Raw genomic sequence first — 18,307 nt, 5'->3', positions numbered from 1 at the left:
CAAATGGAGTTAATGGAATCAGTTGTAAAGGTATTATTTTATAATTTGTGTGTGGAAACAATACTTTTGACTTGACACACATTTACCATCTTTGCAGGTATTATATTTAAATCATTAACAGTAGACATAGCCTATTTGTGTGTGCGGGTGAGTGTGACCGAGAGAAAGACCCACCCCTGTAGTCTGAAATAAAATGGCTCCTTGCAGAGAGTAGACAAATCAATTGTGACATTTTTCGGACAGCGCCCAACACATTTAATTAGTGAGGAAACACGTCGGAGGGGTGGCGAAAATTATCCGATAACGGAAAGGCGGCCCAAGCAGAAGCTGCCTCCCATCCAGACAGGAGGATTTGGAAGAGGAGAAGGGCGTCTGGAGGTGCCCACCTCCAATCCTCTGTCTATTTATTTGCTGTTTTAGCCTAATTCCTCACAACAGACGCCAGTAATAACTGGCAGGCTCCCTGCAAGGTAATTGTTGCACCCCGGGCAATGATGGAGTGGGGGACTCGCTCTCTCCTCTCTGTCTCGCCCTCTTCCAAGCACACACACACACACACACACACACACACACACACACACACACACACACACACACACACACACACACACACACACACACACACGCACACACGCACACGCACGCACAAGCCGGTTTCTGTTCTCAGCAGGTAAATCCAGTGATCAACCTTGACACCTTTGTTAGGGGAGGCTCTGATTAGTTTTTCTAGTATTTGTGTTTTTTACTCATACTCAAAATAAGCTTTTTTTTTATTTCTTAATGTCACTGTCATGAATTCCCCTGTAGTAATTTTCTCCTTTCCGCTATTGCCCTGTCACTATCTCTCCTGTCATTTCGAATGCGACCACTCCCCTTTGCTATGCAATCACCTCAGCCCCTTCACCTGGTCTCTCTCCCCGCACAACTTCCTCCCCTGCAGTTCATTCCTCATTAGCCCCTCAAATACCAGTCAACTTCCCTTTGTTCCCGGCCTGATTGTCTTGGCTGTCACACCAAGCGTCACTGCATTAAGCAGTCTTGTCCCTCGCTGACCCGCCCGTTTTTGACCCCTGTTCATGGGCTTTCGGTTCTCTGCTGGCCCCTTGTCGGATCGGTTTGACTGGGTCTGGTCTCCCAGTGTTTTCAACCTTTCCGGTTTACTAAGTAGACTGAATTTACAATGCAGTCCTGCCTGTCTCCTTGTCATGATTTTGGGTTCACACCTTACAAATATCGTCAACGTACTCGAGACCCCTTCTTTTCACGACGCCTCTTCGGATGCACTTTGATGTCAAGACGAAGTGGCGCTGAGGCTGAGAGAGTCTACCGCCATGGTGTGTGGATGAGTGGAGCTCATCCTGGGGAGCCCTTAATGTTGTTGGCTGTGTTGAGAGAGTTAAGGAAACATCGCTCAATGATCATACTCACCTGCCCGGACTAGCTGAACAAATATAGTTAGTAATATCAGCTCCACACACAGGGAAAGTAAAACAATATTACATTGACCTTGAGCACCTTCCAGTAATTATTATGTGTTGGCTTGTGTCCAAGCTGACAGAAACACTGATGGCTCCGGTGAGGAAGGACAGTTGACTTTAAAGCTGGGCTCAGTGGGGAGGCCTCTCCTTTAAAGGCCCAATGCAAACCCTCTCCTTGGAGTTTTAGAGATACAACAATGTGAGGCACATTTTTAGATGTTCCAACTCCACCTAATACAGCAATAATTTTAAAAAAATTGGGTGGAACAACCACGTTTATTTATTTATTTATTTTTTGTGATTTATATTCAGTTCATTCAACAACAAAAAAATTGAGAGATGGTGTATTTTCAGCACATCCCACAAACATTTTCTTATCTCCATAGCCACAAGCACCAAAACCTTCCACAATGATGTCAAAGCTCTCCATAGATAAGAGCCTGTATCGGTAGCGTGGATAGCATCCCAACCCAGATCATGTCTCCTGGGGGGAGCACACGATCTGCTGCCTGGCTGATGACGCGCTTCATTTGGATGTCCTCGTTGGAATCAGCTCATCAGGACATATCAGAGGAATAAAAGGAAGGAAAAAGGAAAAAAAGAAAAAGAAGTGGCTCTGATTACCACTACAGTCGTTCTCTCTCTCTCTCTCCCCTACTCCTTCTCCTACTCCTATTCCATCCCTCCTTCTCGTTATTATTTTATTGATTAGCCTTTGGAAGAATGCTCAGACTAATCAGGTGTGTGTGTGTGTCAGTCTGACTTTTATGTTTTTTGTATATTGTTTTTCTTCACAAAATGTTTTCATACATCTTATTATAGGCTATGAGTAGATATGCGTGTGTGTGTGCTTGTCTGCGTTATCGTTTGTGTTTGAGTGCAGAAAGCTTAATGCAGTTGCTCATATGTCTGTGCCTGATGTGCCTTTGTACTTGTGATTGTCCTATTGTGCTAATATAATCTACGGGAAGGGAAGGGAATGATCTTTCGAAAAACTTGAAACGTACCCTATCTGATGATAAGAGGGGCGCTCCTTTGCAGTGTGAACAATTGAATCCCCCACACCCCTCCAAACACTCCAACTGCACTCTGCCAGATCCAAATGATGAGATCACACACACACACACACACACACACACACACACACACACACACACACACACACACACACACACACACACACACACACACACACTGACCTTCTCCACGTGCATAGTCCTGGGACTGAGACAGTGGTTCAGACCGAGGTCTTTCACTTTAATTCGCTGGTGGCAGCACTCACTGCTGATTTCACTGAGACGTCACTTTACACCGGGTAGTCAGAGGCGGGAGTCATACACGCAACTTTGGTTCCTTTACCCTCAGCAACTCGTGGCTCTCAAAAGCTTTCTGACCCTGAACAATTCCCAGGAAAGATGAGTAAAGGACAGACAAACAGATGAATACACAGATACAGACACCCAGCCTCCTGCAACAAGAATAGCTACAATAAACTATTTATTTCTGCCCACGGTGCCAATTATCTACATGGGGCCAATAACCATTGCCATAACCCTATAATCATGTATTTTTAATGGGAAATTATAAACTGCTGTGAATTCATGAAACCCCTTGGTATATCTACAAAGAACAAAGTGCACGTCTTAAAGGGGTTTAAAGAAATGATGCATATCCAACTTGTCTCGTAACAATCAGATAGACAATCCTGATGTCAAAAGAAATGGCACCTTTCCCGATCAGTTGAAGGCTTTTATGCTGGAGAGGGAATGTGTACAGCATGGGATTCAGGAGGAGAAAACCTTTAACAGCTATTTGGAAAAAAATATTTCTTCCAAAAGGCATCATGGCCTTGCCCTCCCACGCGCACACGCGCGAACACACACACACCCCTCCACACACACACACACACACACACACACACACACACACACACACACACACACACACACACACACACACACTCCCCCTTAAGGTTGGAGTGAAACCGAAAGTTACTCTTATCTTGTTTCATTTTACATTGAAATTCACAACCCCAATTGACTAAACCAGCTAAACAAGGGCCTCAAATTACGCGATGCTATTGGCATTTATGTTTTATTTTTTATATAAGCTGGTATGTCCATTCCTATTAAGGAAATTTCTACCTGTGTGGTCTTATTGCCATGCTTAATATCTGTCTTTCACGTAGCACTACTAGTCCATTCAAAATTCCCACGACGCGCTTATTTGCGTGCGTAATAACGCTAGCCCCACGGAGTCGCTGTTTGGTAACCAAACACGCTGCGGGCTGCCGCACCGGTCCGACGCGTCGCCGAGCAGCGAACTACACGGCTAGGAAACCCGTCACCACACCCATCGCACTCCCAAGAGTCTCGTTTCACGTGTCTCTCCTTGTCGGTCACCGGGTCACACAACAACACGGTTTCGGGTCACAATCAGAAAGCAGCAACGGAACAAGATCAGCGAGCCCCGCGTGAAGGCTTGGCAGATTTAAGCTAAAGAGAGGATAGAGATACACACTTTGCCATTAACGTGCTTATCAACGAACGGAGCGCGAGGCTGTTTGGTGTTTTACCAGGTGAGCTCTTCAGACGCAGCGTCCACGCGCGATCCAGTACCACTGGCCGCACTTTGTTAGTTTTAGGCCCATGTGTCTAGAGTTGTGTGTTAAATCGTCTTCTTACATTCATGTAGCTTCTAATTGATTTTATAAGGCGTGATTATACGATTAATAAGTTAGTAAGCCGATACTATACGTTATTTATTAATCTATCTTTAGCCTACTGGAACGGCAGGCTTGTTATTGACAAAAGTGTTTCTGTGGATTTTTTGTATCCTATAGCTTCAGACGTATTGGTTATATTCAAATTATGTCTGTTTACTCCATGTGTCATTCAATTTTTTTTTTATCTTCACCATATTCCCAACTAATGTCTGACAATGGAAATGGACTCATTTAAAGAGCAAACCTATTTGTGGCTGGGGGCCTATAAAAACGTTGACAATCATCACACTTTCTTTTCTCCTCTCCCTCTCACTCTGTCTCTCTCTGGTCTCTCTCTCAGCCTCTTTCTCCCTGCCACCTCGTTCGTCTACACATCCTGCGGTGCGGCCGTCATGGGTTCCAAACAGAGCAGCCACACGCTTCACTGCAACGAGTTCCTGAATGGAAAGGGACCCCCTGCACTGATTCAACAAGGTACACCTCCAGCCCAGGGGCCCATTAAACTGCTTCAGCAGGGCCTCCTGTCCCAGCTGTCAGCTCCTCTTTCATTGTTCTCCTCCCTCTCTCGCTCTCTTCCTTCATTAATCCGACCTGTCTCCTCACCATCCACGTCTCATTCTGTTCATCTACCCGGCTGCATATGCCTTCTCTGTTTCATGGGCAGCCATGTGCACGCACGCGTACCCTCTTTACACATCCATCCATCCATCTATCCATCCCTATGGGGTGTTAATGAGTCTCTCTCTCTCTCTCTCACTCACTCACTCACTCACTCACTCACTCACTCACTCACTAGTGCTTGATTGGCATAAATAAACATGCACTTTGCTCAGTACTATAATAAATATACAGTACCAGGGATCACATACTATAGTATTCTCTCTCTCTCTCTCTCTCTCTCTCTCTCTCTCTCTCTCTCTCTCTCCTTCATCTCTCTGTGTCTCTCTCTCTCCGTCTCTCCAGCTAATGAGGAGATGAATATCAGGTACAAGGAGCTGAGGAGGGTGCAGCCCGACGGCGAGATGACCTGGGTGATCCTCCACCGAGACCTCCCCGGCTACCATAGCGACAACACGCTGCAGATCAGCTTCATCTTCCCCGACGGAGTGCAGACGGTAAGGATTCAAAGCCAGATGTCAATACTCAGCGTCAGGGGTGTAGGAATGAGTTTAACATTGGGGGCGACACATATCGGAAACCTGACAGATCCGGTATAATTTTTAGGTGGGACAAATGCGCCTGTCTCCGATATTGGAGGGGACACGTCCCCTCCGTCCCCCCCGGTTCCTACGCCCATGCTCAACGTACTCTTCCACATGCCGAACACATGTTGGTGTACCTTTTTTTGTTCTTTGCAGATGATCCCACTTTGTTTTGAGAACGGTTCGTAGTACCCCCCTGCTAAACTTGTAGCCCCGTTTGAGAAACGCTGCAGTAATGTGGAGTTCCTCCACCTTTTGTGGTCTTGTGTTCCCCCCGTAGCCCCATCAGTGTGTCTCAAGTACCACTTTATCGACACCAAACCATCACTGTTTCCATCATTGTTGTTTTTAGCGTCGTTTGTATTAATATTGCCCCGGCCTGGGGGCGATTCACATGAAAGACGGCGAGGTGTTCTTTGTCTGCTCCTATCATGGTGGTGGAAAAAGGTCATTTTAATTTGTATCGTGCCTTATCAAAGAGTTTTACCTAACAAAGTAAAACCTTGGTCCTCTAGTCTACTACACGGACAAACTCAATAGGATAGTCAAAATGCATTGAGAAGAGACACATAACATCCCCTTCCTTTCAAGAGTATTTCTTAAGGTTAGTTACATCTTTGTAATCTTCTAATTTAATCAATTTTAATGACTATTAGCTTGTTAAGATAAATCCTGTCTTTCATGTCACTTCATGAGAGTTCAGTGCTCGGCTTGCGCAGAAGCGTTTGAATAATACCTACTTACAAATACCAACGCTAAGCCAAAATGTCAGAAACCATGACTCTGTTTCCGGGATGCTGTTATCTCTTGTGTTACACTGGCGGTGGTGGTGGTGGTGTTGAAGGAGGGATACTCATTATCTAAGCAACCATTTCAAGGCTCCGCCCCTGCCCTTCCTCAGCTGTAGCACACCTACCTGTGATCTGCGTTCCCAGGGACCACATTCATGTCTGCCTGGGACTGTAATCATTAGCTCAAGGTGAATAATTAGGGCCCATCCCCTTTACACTTCCCCCACGCATAGACAAAATAAACCGTCTGGAACGCAAACGAGTCATTCATCAAGTCACATTTTGTCACAAGACTCAAAAGGGGGCCGAGAAATGCGACAGAAAACATAGCAACATAGAAGAAGAATACTTGTAGTGAAGCAAAGGGGGGAAGGGACACATTTTTTTAAACAGGAGGAGGCGGTAAATCCTGTCCGTCTGGTTATCAGGTTAATGGAAATCTTAGAATTCCCCCGTGCCCTATAAAACAAAACACATCTCCAAGAGACACATTTGTACACCTCTGAGTGATCACAGAGGATCTCAGAAGAAGATGTCTCCCAACAAATGATCAAACATTGGTTGTTTTCACGTTGTGAAATTGAGATGCCATCTTCAATAGTGATGACATGACATTACTTGTTAGAGTCCTTTGCAGTACCCAACCAACATATCTGTTTCCATTGCCTGCAGTTGAAACCCTGATTTGTGATATACACATACATACATACATACATACATACATAAATACATACATACATACATACATACATACATACATACATACATACATACATACATACATACATATGAAGAATGAAAAGGGGAAGGCTGTATTAAAGGACAATGGGAAAGGTTCTCACTATTTGGAACTTATTTTTTATGAGAATACCAAATATGTTGATGGGTCTTGGGCAAAAAGTGCTCTTTTTGCTTTTTTATCTCCCCAACGTATCCCAACACAGCCATGAACTGTCATCTCGACACGCCTCGTAAAAGAAAGTAAAAATAGTCAGTCAGTAGCAACGACACTAACCTGTGTTGCCTCTTGTCGCGGTGGTCCAGGAGAGTCACCCTAACCCTGGCAAGCCCTTCGCCGGGCTGCGGCAGTGGGCCTACCTGCCCGATAACCGGGAGGGCCGCAAGGTCCTGCAGCTGCTGGACAAGGGCTTCAGCCGGGGCCTCATCTTCACCGTGGCAACCAATGAGGAAGGAGTGGACATAGTGTCGCCGTTGGACGTCCCTCTCAAGACGCAGCCAGATGGCGGGACCTCAAAGTGAGTGTGTGTGTGTGTGTGTGTGTGTGTGAGTGTGTGTGTGTGTGTGTGTGTGCGTGTGCGTGTGTGCCAGGAATGATTATCTTTTTGTTGGTTTATTGCCAACCAGGTGTACTGTACTACGCACTGTACATTGTGTTTTTATCAGTGGCAGGTGGTTAGAGTGCTCAAGAGATCTGCTTTCACTTAGCAGTGTGTGTGTGTGTGTGTGTGTGTGTGTGTGTGTGTACACAAATGTTAATACTGTATAACCTTCTGTGAGTGTGTAACCATACATAGTAGTACACATAAAGAATTCAGATCATGCACCTAAAATGCTCCACTATGGTACATAGTGTTTACTGTGTCCAGCGTTAAGACACTACCTTACTAGACTGGAGTCGCTCACTGCCTCTCTGTCTGGCCTCTCAGGACCAGCTTCCCAGACCCCGACTACCTGAAGAATGTGAGGAAGATACTCAAAGACAAAGACATTGAGTAAGACCAGACAGACGGACAGAAGGACGGAAGATTGTGGGGACAGAGAGAGCCCTGGTGGCACAACGATTTGAGATATGCAACAGGTCTACCTGATCGCTATGCAACATCCGCCTTGAAACTATGGCTTGATATCTGGTTATGTTTCTGTACATTCCTCGGGTGACGTGACTTGTAAGAGGACTTGCCAAAGCATCTCTCCAAAGCGAGATAAAGAAGGTTCTGATAGACACGACAACTGAAGATACAACTGTCGTTAACAGTGTACAGTATGATCAGAATCCAGTCTGTATTGAAAACTAGATTTATATGAATACATACAGCAATATTTTATCTTATTGCATTATAACATGCATGAACTGCCTCTGCTTACCTGTACAAAAGTATTTTTTTCCTTTTTAAAAATATATTTAATGTATTAAATATGTGCTCCAATTATGTTATTGTACTTTGTATGCTTAAAGGATGGGCCTTTCAAAAATACTCCTCAGGTTTATCCTACTGTGTTTGGTCATGCAGTACTCTGTAACCTACTGAGTACCATCACACTGTAGTGTGGTCAATTAAAGGTTGCGTGTAAGGCAAAGCTCTGTGGTTTCTCAGCGCCAACAGCAATCCGCAGGTCCGAGTGTCCTCTCTGATCACGACGGCCCTCTCAGTGTCCCTCCTTCCTCCTTTCCTGGGGTACGGGGGGATACCGCCGTTTATTATCCTTATTTGTCTTTTCCACCTTTTTCTTTTTTCCACCCCACCCCCCACCTCTTGCGCCTGCCCGGGCCCCCTTATTGGTCCAGATTGCCAGAGTGTGAACTTTCCCAGGGTGAAGGCTGAGCACCCTCTGCTCTCTTCAAACTGAATTACGGCCGGGCCCTCACACTCGCACAATAAAGTCTAATCGCATTTGCCCACTTCCATTTGGGAGGCCCCTGTCATCCAGGGGCGCTTCTTAAACCACTTTTTTTCTCCTTCCCTGTATACGCACCCTTCAAAACACACTCATCTGTCCACCTGGCTGCTGGCAGCCCTGCCGTGGCCCTGTTCAGATCCGTCTTCGGTCGGGGACATGACGAGGCTGCCGGAGCGGCCAGATTTGATATCTGCGTGACCACCGGTGTGTGTGTGTGTGTGTGTGTGTGTGTGTGTGTGGATGCGTGTGAATATGTGTGTATGTGCAACCCTGCATGGCAACTTGCTCAATCGTACTGACACGAGAATGCACATAGACGCACACAAACACACACCTACGTGTGTACAGGGAGCACATGTCTGCTCACATACAACCCCCCCCCCCCCCCCCCCCCCCACACACACACACACACGCATTTCATTTCCCCCCCGTTCATACACATCCTGTGATGAAGGAAACACACTATAGGGGCCATGGTTGCAATGTGTTTATATGAGGGGGAAAAAGCTGTGATCCCACAGCACAGCTGACACAAGACAAATCCATACACATTGCAGGGCGTCCCTTTTGACAACCCATACACTCATTGGCAGACGGCCATGTTCAAATAGAGGCTTGCATGCTAAGCTTAGTTTAGGGAATCCCCTCGTCAGTAAATTGATCACTTACACTCAATTGCTTCCTACTCTGCAGGCCAATGAATTGCTCTGCGGCACGGCACGCAAGGGGCTATCAACACTGAGACGTCGCACGGCCCTATTGATTATTCTGTTTAGACATCCCTGGATTTTCACTGCTGGTTATTTCGTTGCGATGCTTGTACACACAGAGGTGTGTCCTAACCTCTCCCTGCGTCCCCCCCCCGTGGGTCCAGACACCAGCCCTGTTACCGTAGCGCTGATGAATGGGGGGCCTCAAAGCGCTTTCATTAAGCTCTTCAATTTGCCCCCACAATTAGAGGCCAAGGAAGACAAAGCAGCTTGTGAGATGGGTAATTAAAAGACTTGAGGAGGGTGGGGCTGAGGGGCACCAGGGGGTTGGGGTGGAGGGGTCCTGAAGATGGATGTGGTCTGGGAGCGCCTATCCCCCCCTTCCCCTCTCCTCTCCCCCCTCTGCTTCAAATGCAGGTCCACACCTGTCTATACATCGTCGCTTGAATACCTGCTGGATGTATGACAGCCGGTCTGGCTGTCTGGCTGTCTGTTGTAAATCTGGAAGGCAGAAAGACAGAAACCCCAGTCACCGGAGCATCATGTGCCTGTCAACTAACTGAATGTGTATTTCCTGTATAAGTTATTAGTAGTGTATTTATAGTTGCATAAATATTTAGTTCGGTGGATAGATGTGTGTGTATACAGTGCAGTGCTGTCATTACATTAGTTGTGCTAGTTAATGTATTGTCCCTGGCAGAACAAGGGAGAATGAGATTTTGAATGCCTCGGTCAAATCCAAACGCTCCAGACAGACATGCCATCAGGAAATAGTGAATAATTGATTGCAACAGCAGCAATCTGTTATGCATGCTAGGTGGTTGGGCAAGTCTGTTAACACACAGACGTGTGGGAGGTAGGAATTTACAGAAACCTGTTTAATTTAGAGAAAGACATCCTCATTCATTTAGGATGATTACAATGTTTTTCTTTAACGGCACCCCTTTTTCTAATCTGTGTAAAAGTTGTAAAACCTTTGTTGTAAAAGAATTAAGAACAAAAAAAGTATTCCGCTCCATATATGAGTGAATGAATCTAGACCCATTCATGGCAGAAATTAGTGCATTGTCCGGTATGATATCATGAACTCAGTCCTCTCTCAATGCCTCGCATCCCCCCACCCACATACACACACACATCTTTATCACAGTGTTATCGCACGTAAGACATCAGCCACCTTTTTCCTCCATCTATCAGCCTTTTATTTTTTGCTCCTTTGGCGACCTTTTAACGCACACACACACACAGACACACACACACACACACACACACACACACACACACACACACACACACACACACACACACACACACACACACACACACACACACACACACACAGTCTACCCAATGTGCTCCCACACCCTCACCTCTCACACCACTTCACACAAAGGCTCTCAGTGATACCCCCGACAGGTGCCCTGTGTGAACATTTCACATGTCCAACCCAGTCCCTTATCATACTGCACCTCAGAGACAGCCTACTCCTGTGTGTGTGTGTGTGTGTGTGTGTGTGTGTGTGTGTGTGTGTGTGTGTGTGTGTGTGTGTGTGTGTGTGTGTCCAAAACTGGATCCTGATTGATACAGCGGCCTTTCTCGGCTTCTTTTGCCCTTTTTTTTCCGTCAGACCTTGGCGGTGATAAAGGGGTGACAGCCTCCAGCGAGAGGGTCAGCACCCTGACACGCATCCCCACAGTCTCCCCCCCCTTCGCTCCCCCAGTCAGAAACCTGTGGAGGGGGCCGTATCATACTGATGCTCGGAGGTCCGGGCCATTCATCCTAGATAGGGCTGGATGAATGAGGGCTTTGTTGGACGTCAAGGCCCTTTTAGAGGGGTGGAAGGGCGAGTGAGTCCAGGGGGGAATCCAGAGCCGTCATACGAACGGGCGAAAACAGAGGGGTCGACGGGGAATCACTGAGAATGATCTTGAGGATTGAGAGCGTGGGACTCTGTGAATCTTTAAGACTCCGCGGCTCAATAGCTACATTATGCCCTGGTGTCGTTGTCTACTCCAGCGGATCTAATCTCGTTGTTATGATACTAACTCTAGTGGGAAACCATTTGGACTTTGATTTTTTTTAAACGAGAACTTTGCCGCTTGCACAGGTGCTGTAATGTTTATATTTTTGTGTATAAACATAAGTGTATGGCTTTTTCTTAGCTACATAATTATAGCAATTGGGAGTCGACAGCATTGTCATCTCCCAATGTATAAACATATGATCCATCTTTCAAAATGTTGAAACTATGATCCATCAGTAGAAGAAGACGTTGGTATTGGCCTTTAAACCGGCCTCACTTATTCCACTTTCCGGACGGCACAGGTGCCGAGTCAACATATCTCCCAGAGCGTCTCGGAATATTGCCGCTAAATATTTAAAGCCATATCATTTCTTTCAGTTTCTGTTGCCCGCCGCTCTGCGCCTCTTGAACCCTAGCGGCATAACTTTATCGTCCCTACACCACCACGCGACCAGCACAAGATGCGGGCCAATTGATAACAAACAAGGCAACACTGCTGCCCTCTGGCACGCTGTTGCCCTTGGCGACTGTTTGCCTTGTCTCTGCTAAAAAACACTTCCCTATCGTGACTTTTTTCCTTTGTTTTTTTTACACCTGTCTTCCCTTCACCTGATTGTGTCTGGATCTCCTGCCTTGGAGGGTTTCCTCGGGGGTCCGTGTTGAGTGCTGGGATCGGGGGGGCGGTCTTGGATGGATGTGTGGCCATGTTTGTGTCTCATAAACACAACCCCCTTGACCCCTCCCTTCCAGTGATTAATGGCCTTTTAGGTGACAAATCACCCCCTCAGAAGGGGTGTGTGTGTGTGTGTGTGTGTGTGTGTGTGTGTGTGTGTGTGTGTGTGTGTGTGTGTCCATGGGGGTGGTGGCGGGGTTGAGTAGTGATGTGCTGGAAGACTAGACAATCGATGACAATCGATTGCAACAATGTTTTACTTTTTTTCTCTTTGTTTGTATCTCTATGCAAAACTGTCTCTCATTAAGGTTTTTTCATATCGTCTGCCTGAAAATGACGCAAGAGGCAGCAATTGTAAGAAGTAAAACTGAAGGTCTCATTTAGATATCATTTTTCTTTTTCAGGTTGTGTCTGCAAATCCATCTTGAAAATCAGTTCACATCAAGCCACAGAGTACTCTTGCGGCATTGATTAAACGTCTTAACTCTACCATATCCCCAAAAGTCTACATCTCAGCGTATTATTGTGTTACATTTTTGAAGAGCAGTTCTCACAAATATTAGAAGCATAAACTTTTACGGTAGACAAGGCATGTCAGTAAAAACCTCGTCCACAAAGCCATTGATGACATCCCTGGAATACTTGTGTGTATGATGAACTGGTTCTGTTGCCATAGGCAGCACCTAGTTTAAAGACATCTCTTAATGAAATTGTGGTCTCCATCAAAGACGATTCTAGCAAGCAGCTGACTGAACACAAGAGGAAGCCTGTAGAATGCTTCTGTGCCTCTTTGGTCAACGACTGCAGTACCAAACACAACATCGAAATCGCTACAGGTTGTTTGGTTGTGTCACATTCAAATGCCATTTGCATGCAAAACTGTTGGAATGTAGTTTGTCCAATATTTAAAATACCACACTAAATCAAAATCTGTCACACATGCAAGTGAATTTGCCAATCTAGGTAGATTGGCAGCTATTGCATACTATTGGTCTATTTTTTAAAGAGGACTCGTCTTCACTGCCTATGGATTCGTTTGCGGTTGAAAAGGACATCAATCAATTCATTGTTTGACACAAAATGAATGTCTGAAGTGCACTATGAACTATGGGAAAGTTGGCTGCACAAGAACAATCTCTTGACCTCATCGAGTGGAAGTCTTGTGTACTATTTCCTTACGATACAAATGAGAATAAAGAAATCGGATAATCATTTTTACAATGATTGATTATCAATTGCAAATTCAAAGCTTCTCTACTATATTCCAGTTATTTAGGTATCCAAGTGTGCCATACTGTGTGTGTGGGGTCGCTAACATCACGCAATATCATCAATAGCATCGCACGTTTTGCCATTTCTTTACCGTCAAATGTGATGGCGGAGACAGACATCTCTAAAAACAGATATTTGCATTATGATGTATAAGATTGTATAATCTGTAGACAACAGGAAACGATTTTGATATCAGAAGCTTTCTGGTTTCGGTTCGTAGTCCTTTTTAATATTTGTATCGTTTTGACCAATCACGTTTGAGCTGGCTTCAGTTGCATAATCCGACTACATCGGAAACACCCCAGAAATATTGACCGTCGTCCCCGAAGGAAAATCGTCATCGGAAGATGACCGATGGTTTCTGTGATTGGCTCGGAGCTAACCGTCTCCTGATCCCTAATAGTCTCTCAGATGATAACCTTGACATTGGCACTCCTGTGACCTTTACAACAGTCTGTATTTTAATCTGTATATGTGTTCTTTCTACGGAAGATGTCATTTCAATAAACAGGAATATATTGAACATGTTCTTCGCTCAAGAGTTGGTGTGTGTGTGTGTGTGTGTGCTCGCCCTTGAGGTGTGTGTGTGTAAGCATTAAAAGGGCATTTGAGGGAAAATGAGGCAATGGGAGGATAAACACACATAAGGACTTGCGCTCGTTGCGCGCGCGCAGACGCAAAAGGTCAGCTCCAGAAGATTGGTTTCCCCACATTGAATAATGAATGTGATCATCCCTCCTCCGCGCGGGTGCCTGCCCCCCCCACCCCCCCCCCCCCCCACTCTCGGGGTTAGACAAACAGAGTGAACTGATTGGACTAATCGCACGCCGAGCCACCTATCTACCACAAATGCGGGGTTATTTATCTATACGACTGTGTTTGATTTTTATTTTCTCACGTGTGCAAAGCGCCGAAGGACCGTCGGAGAACAAAGTGCTAAGTATTTTAAGGTGTGGTGCTCTGAAGCGGGTTAAAATGGTCCCTTGTGTAAACAAGGAAGACTTTTAAAGGGTCAGAGGTTAGGGGGTAGGGCTCCTGAGTTTGACCTCTATTAATATGTCAACATTTTGACAGATAAGGGAAAGTGATTTGTGGATTGGGTTATTAAATCCCATTTAATCTCAGTCAGAAAGAACTCTACATTATTTCGGAAGCATGCTAGATAATCAGTTTTATGATATGTTGCTTGTTTTGGAAAAATTGATGTGATGAAAATAACTTTTTTGAGCGCAAATGTAAGAGTATGGGAGGGATCGTGGTGGTGGCTATCGAGGGATTACATAAATGATACAGTACCATGGCACTTGGAATACCATGGTACCGTCTCTGTGATGACAGAGACGGTGTGGTTGATCCACAGGGAGGACCAGATTAATATGGATACCCATCCATTGGTTGTTCTTTAAACCGTCACTTGAGGATCAGTACACATCTTACACCTCTTTTTTTGAAAGCTTGTGTTTTTTTCATAATCACACGATCAATACATAGTAGTCGGGAGTTGACGGCATTGGACAACACTTAACATATGATCCATCAGAAACAGAAGACCTTGGTACCGTCTCTGTGATGACAGAGACGGTGTGGTTGATCCACAGGGAGGACCAGATTAATATGGATACCCATCCATTGTTTGTTCTTTAAACCGTCACTTGAGGATCAGTACACATCTTACACCTCTTTCTTTGAAAGCTTGTGTTTTTTTCATAATCACACGATCAATACATAGTAGTCGGGAGTTGACGGCATTGGACAACACTTAACATATGATCCATCAGAAACAGAAGACCTTGGTACTGGCCTTTGGATGACCTCACTCATTGAAGTGTAGATCTCTGTCTCTCATCTCCAGGGCAGCTGTCAATCATGTGTCACTTGTTGCACTCCAAATGCAAAGGAGTGCACATCGCAGAATGGCTCATTCTTCAATCAAATCTTGAAGAACAACTTGCGTGATTGGTTCTTGCTGGACTATGGCTACAAGCACACGCATACATTTGTTGCTTTGTAATCAGTGAAAGGCTAAATCTGGTCATGATTCTCTCCTTAGCCTGGGAGCTATGCCCCATCCTGAAAGAGGATGAGAGAGAGCTGCATTTTTAAGATATGTATGCCGTACTCATTGGATGTGCGTCAGTTTTTATCTCCCTGGCTTAAGGTTCCAGCCCGGAGGGTGAGTGATGGCCGTGGTGGAACCTCAACGGTATGTAGCTTAGGAGAGCTAGTGGCCTCTAGCTCACCTGTTCTCCTGCACATTAAAAAATGTCTCCTCACTCGCTAACTAAATAACTGGTGGATAGCTGCCTCTGATCCTCTACCTACTCCTGGCCATTTGAGAGAGAGAGAGAGCGAGAGAGAGAAAGAGAGAGAGAGAGAGAGAGAGAGAGAGAGAGGGAGAGAGAGAGAGCTTGCATGCTTTGGTGATGTATTGTCATATTATGCCAATATGTGAGCAAATGCGTGTGAAACGACATATCAAGTTCTTATGTGAGCTTTTTTTCATTTTTATCAGATGGGTTGTTTCATTTTCATCCCACTGATCACCAACCTTTTTTTCCTGGTGATTCATTCAGGATGAGCGTTCTCTAGTTTTCAGCTCAGTTAAATCATTTTTCGCACTGCAAAATACTATGAAAATGCCCTCCCCTTTTCTTACCAGACTCCTGTTCTTTCACCATAACATATTTTTCCTCCTTTCCTTTGTTCTTGTCTCCTCTACTCTTGTGCTCTCTTCTTTACTCTCTACTACCTCTCTCTCTCTTCTCTCCTCTCTCCTCTCATCGCCCCTGCTCTCCTCTTTCCTACTTTACTCTCCTCTCCAAACTGTCATCTTAGATTCTCCTGTACGCTCCTCTTCTGCGCCATCTCCTCTTCTCCCCTTTCTCCCTCTCTCCTACCCTCTTCTCTCCTCCCCTCTGCCCTCCTTTCTCCTCCTCCTCCACCCCTCTTCTCTCCTCCACTCTCTCCTCTCCCTCTTCTCTCCTCCACTCTCTTCTCTACTCCACTCTCTCCTCTCCCTCTTCTCTCCTCCACTCTCTCCTCTCCCCCTTCTCTCCTCCACTCTCTCCTCTCCCTCTTCTCTCCTCCACTCTCTCCTCTCCCCCTTCTCTCCTCCACTCTCTCCTCTCCCTCTTCTCTCCTCCACTCTCTCCCCTCCCCCTTCTCTCCTCCACTCTCTCCTCTCCCTCTTCTCTCCTCCACTCTCTCCTCTCCCTCTTCTCTCCTCCACTCTCTCCTCTCCCCCTTCTCTCCTCCACTCTCTCCTATCCCTCTTCTCTCCTCCACTCTCTCCTCTCCTCCACTCTCTCCTCTCCCTCTTCTCTCCTCCACTCTCTCCTCTCCTCCACTCTCTCCTCTCCCCCTTCTCTCCTCCAATCTCCTCTCCTCCACTCTCTCCTCTCTCCCTTCTCTCCTCCTCTCCTCCCCTCTTCTCTCTCTCCCAACTTGTGCTCTCCTCTGCTGACAGTTTATACCCAGTCCCTGAGGCTCAAATAAATGTCCCGCGCACATCACTCAGGCCGACCAGCGGGCCAATTTGAAATCCAGACGACCAGCAGACGTCTGCTTATGAAGGGGCCATCCATCCTACCTCCCCCCCCCACCCAACCCCACCTACTTCCTTATTTATCGCCACCGTTCTCCTTAGCCTCTTTCTCTTTCATTGCATCTAGCGCCTATTCCCATTTCTATCTGACTCTCTCGCTCTCTCTGTCTTTCTCTCTCTCTCGATCTCTCTCTAGTTCCCTCTCGCTCTTTTAGGCAGTCATTTCATTTTCCTCCAGACTATAACTCCATGACTCTCTCTCTCTCTCTCTCTCTCTCTCTAGTTCCCTCTCTTTTTTTGGCCGTCGTTTCGTTTTCCTCCTGACTATTACTCCATGACTCTCTCTCTCTCTCTCTCTCTCTGTCTCTCTCTCTCTCTCTTGCTCTCTCTCTCCCACTCACCCTTGCTCTCTCTCTCTCTTTCCCCTCTGTCCATTATTTCATGCTTCCCCCCCCCCCCCCCCCCCCCCCCCCCCATATCAACTTCCTGTGCACCTTTCCTCATTGGTTCTTTATGGCCAACATTTAAAGCGATGATGTCCTTTCTATCAGAGTGTATTTTTCTAGAGGGCTGGTCTTGGGGGGGTGGGTGGGTGGGTGGGGGGTGCTGTAGGTGTAGTGCTGGGCTGGCGGGGAAGGTAATAGTTACTGCATGGGAAGAAAGACTTCATAACTCAGCCACCACAATGGGGACGTGGAGAGAAAAGCCTTTGTCGGGTCGGGGGGAATGGGCTGTGATTTGTTTGGTTTCACTTTGATTTGACACTGGGCTAGTGGGCGAGGAGAGGAGAATTCCCTTGTTCAGAGTCTAAAATCTAAAACGTGTTAAGTGTGTATATATTTATGTGTATATATGTTATAGATTTGCATTGCTTCGCGTCTATAAGGGGCTATGCAATGATGAATAATACATTGTGAAAAGTGTTTTCATTCTTCTGAAATTACGTAGTAACTTTACCTGCATATATTCTATTTGAACTGAATAAATGCCACACTCATTCAATTAAATCATTTCTCCAACTCACAATTACATTTTCCCCATGTTGATATTCTAAGTGTTTAGAGTCTAGTACTTCTACTACTACTACTACTTTTAACATAATATTACCAACAATCCACAAAACTGATTGTATAATCCAGGATTGTATAATCCAGTATTGTATCACGGCTTTGTATTTCACAACTCAACCTCTTCAAATTGTAAACCAGTCAATGTCTAAATGTTTTTAAGACTTGACTATATCTCCACA

General features: G+C 45.7%; 1 protein-coding gene across 1 annotated transcript; it reads left to right on the top strand.

Moving 5' to 3' along the window:
- Window positions 1-3,845: 3,845 nt before the first annotated feature.
- dtx3la (deltex E3 ubiquitin ligase 3L a) lies at window positions 3,846-8,367 on the top strand. The gene is made up of 5 exons (XM_079755012.1): window positions 3,846-4,056; window positions 4,544-4,677; window positions 5,167-5,318; window positions 7,241-7,452; window positions 7,864-8,367. The coding sequence occupies exons 2-5, from the start codon at window positions 4,596-4,598 to the stop codon at window positions 7,931-7,933; spliced, it is 516 nt and encodes a 171-aa protein (XP_079611138.1). The 5' UTR covers window positions 3,846-4,056; window positions 4,544-4,595; the 3' UTR covers window positions 7,934-8,367.
- Window positions 8,368-18,307: the final 9,940 nt, after the last annotated feature.

Source organism: Pollachius pollachius (genome assembly GCF_949987615.1).
Source record: "Pollachius pollachius genome assembly, chromosome: 17".
NCBI classification, from domain to species: Eukaryota; Metazoa; Chordata; class Actinopteri; order Gadiformes; family Gadidae; genus Pollachius; species Pollachius pollachius.
This window is presented reverse-complemented; position numbering and strand designations above follow the sequence as displayed.